Here is a 1,544-nt window from a genome sequence, read left to right on the forward strand (position 1 = left end):
TTTTTTTCCGAAATTCCCATAAGCTGACAAAAAGTAAGTCCCCATCGGTGGCCGCTTATGGAGCTTTCACTGTACATACATACATACATACATAGTGCATAAGTATAAATATAGTTAGCGAAATTTATGAGACAGCGGAGCATTGTTGTAGTTGCTCACACGTAGAGCTAATCATAAAAAACTCTTATCGCTTCAAGTATTTGAAACTAATTTGCCAAATGGGGCTGCTTAATTTAAAGACCATAAAAAGTATATGTACATACAAAACTAAATAGTAATTAAAAGAAAAAAAAAAACAATTGTTTGAGATACTAGTATATGAAGTAGCCGAAATGCCAAAAATAGATTTAATGATTTATTTACGTGGCACCGATGAGTTAGCAATACACATTTAGTAATCTAATCAAGTACCAATTACTTTTTCTAGGAATCCGTACGTTTGTTGGCCAGCATCGCAGACACCAGCAAAGATGGGTTGATTTCATTTGTCGAGTTCCAGGCTTTTGAAGGACTGCTGTGTACACCCGATGCTCTCTACAAAACTGCCTTTCAACTGTTCGATCGCCAGGGCAATGGCACAGTTTCTTACGGTGAGTTGGAGAAAGGGGAAAATAATCAGCTAAACACAAGAGTTGGTAACTTTATATACATACATATATTTAGTTTAGGTATGTTTCAGCCTTTAGTTTCAATTAAGTAAAATATTTGTCTTTCCCCTTCCAGCCGATTTCGTCGATATCGTACAAAAAACCGAACTGCATTCTAAGATACCTTTTAATTTAGATAGTTCCTTTATAAAGCGGTATTTCGGCGAGGTGAGCACTATTTACATCCACTTACAATCCATATACTTATTCGCAATTTAAAAATGTCTACATTCCATTTGCAGAAAAAGAACCGCCCCATCAATTATGCGGAATTCACACAGCTGCTCCATGATTTCCATGAGGAATATGCAATGGAAGCATTCCGTAGTAAGGATCCAGCTGGTTCTGGATACATCTCACCCTTAGATTTTCAGGATATTATTGTTAAAGTGAAGAGGCATTTACTCACACCCGTTGTCAAGGATAACTTAGTAGCGGTGAGTAAAAGTTTCTTCCTTCGTAAATAATGTGGTATTTCCACTGTCGAAATTCGTTTGGATCAATAGGTCACTGAAGGTCACAAAGTGAGCTTCCCTTATTTCATCGCATTTACTTCGCTGCTCAACAATATGGAATTGATTAAACGCATCTATTTGCACGCTGCCCAAGGTAATCGCCACGAGCCAGTGACAAAGGACGAACTACTTTACGCCGCACAAACAATGAGCCAAATTACACCATTAGAAATTGATATTCTCTTTCAATTAACCGGCGCACTTCACCAAACTGGGTAAGCTCTGCTTACAACAAATGAATCATGGATTATGAATACACATATATATATGTAGGGAGATAGACGTAAATGCATATGTATGTAGATATCATTCACGAGTACATTAGGATGCGCCTTATTTAACAATTTGTTTTATTTATTTGGGTCGCATCTCTCAAACTTAT

General features: G+C 37.0%; 1 protein-coding gene across 1 annotated transcript; it reads left to right on the plus strand.

The window, feature by feature from the left end:
- Positions 1–332: 332 nt before the first annotated feature.
- LOC118736748 (calcium-binding mitochondrial carrier protein Aralar1-like) lies at positions 333–1,377 on the plus strand (the record flags this gene model as incomplete). The annotated part of the gene is given in 5 exon segments (XM_036466763.1): positions 333–380; positions 428–590; positions 724–815; positions 890–1,084; positions 1,154–1,377. Coding segments are annotated over 5 exon segments (722 nt in total), but the record flags the coding sequence as incomplete, so codon positions are not given.
- Positions 1,378–1,544: the final 167 nt, after the last annotated feature.

The sequence above is a fragment of the Rhagoletis pomonella genome, unplaced genomic scaffold (genome assembly GCF_013731165.1).
Source record: "Rhagoletis pomonella isolate Grant_MI unplaced genomic scaffold, Rhpom_1.0 Rhpom_scaffold_00004, whole genome shotgun sequence".
Classification (NCBI taxonomy): domain Eukaryota; kingdom Metazoa; phylum Arthropoda; class Insecta; order Diptera; family Tephritidae; genus Rhagoletis; species Rhagoletis pomonella.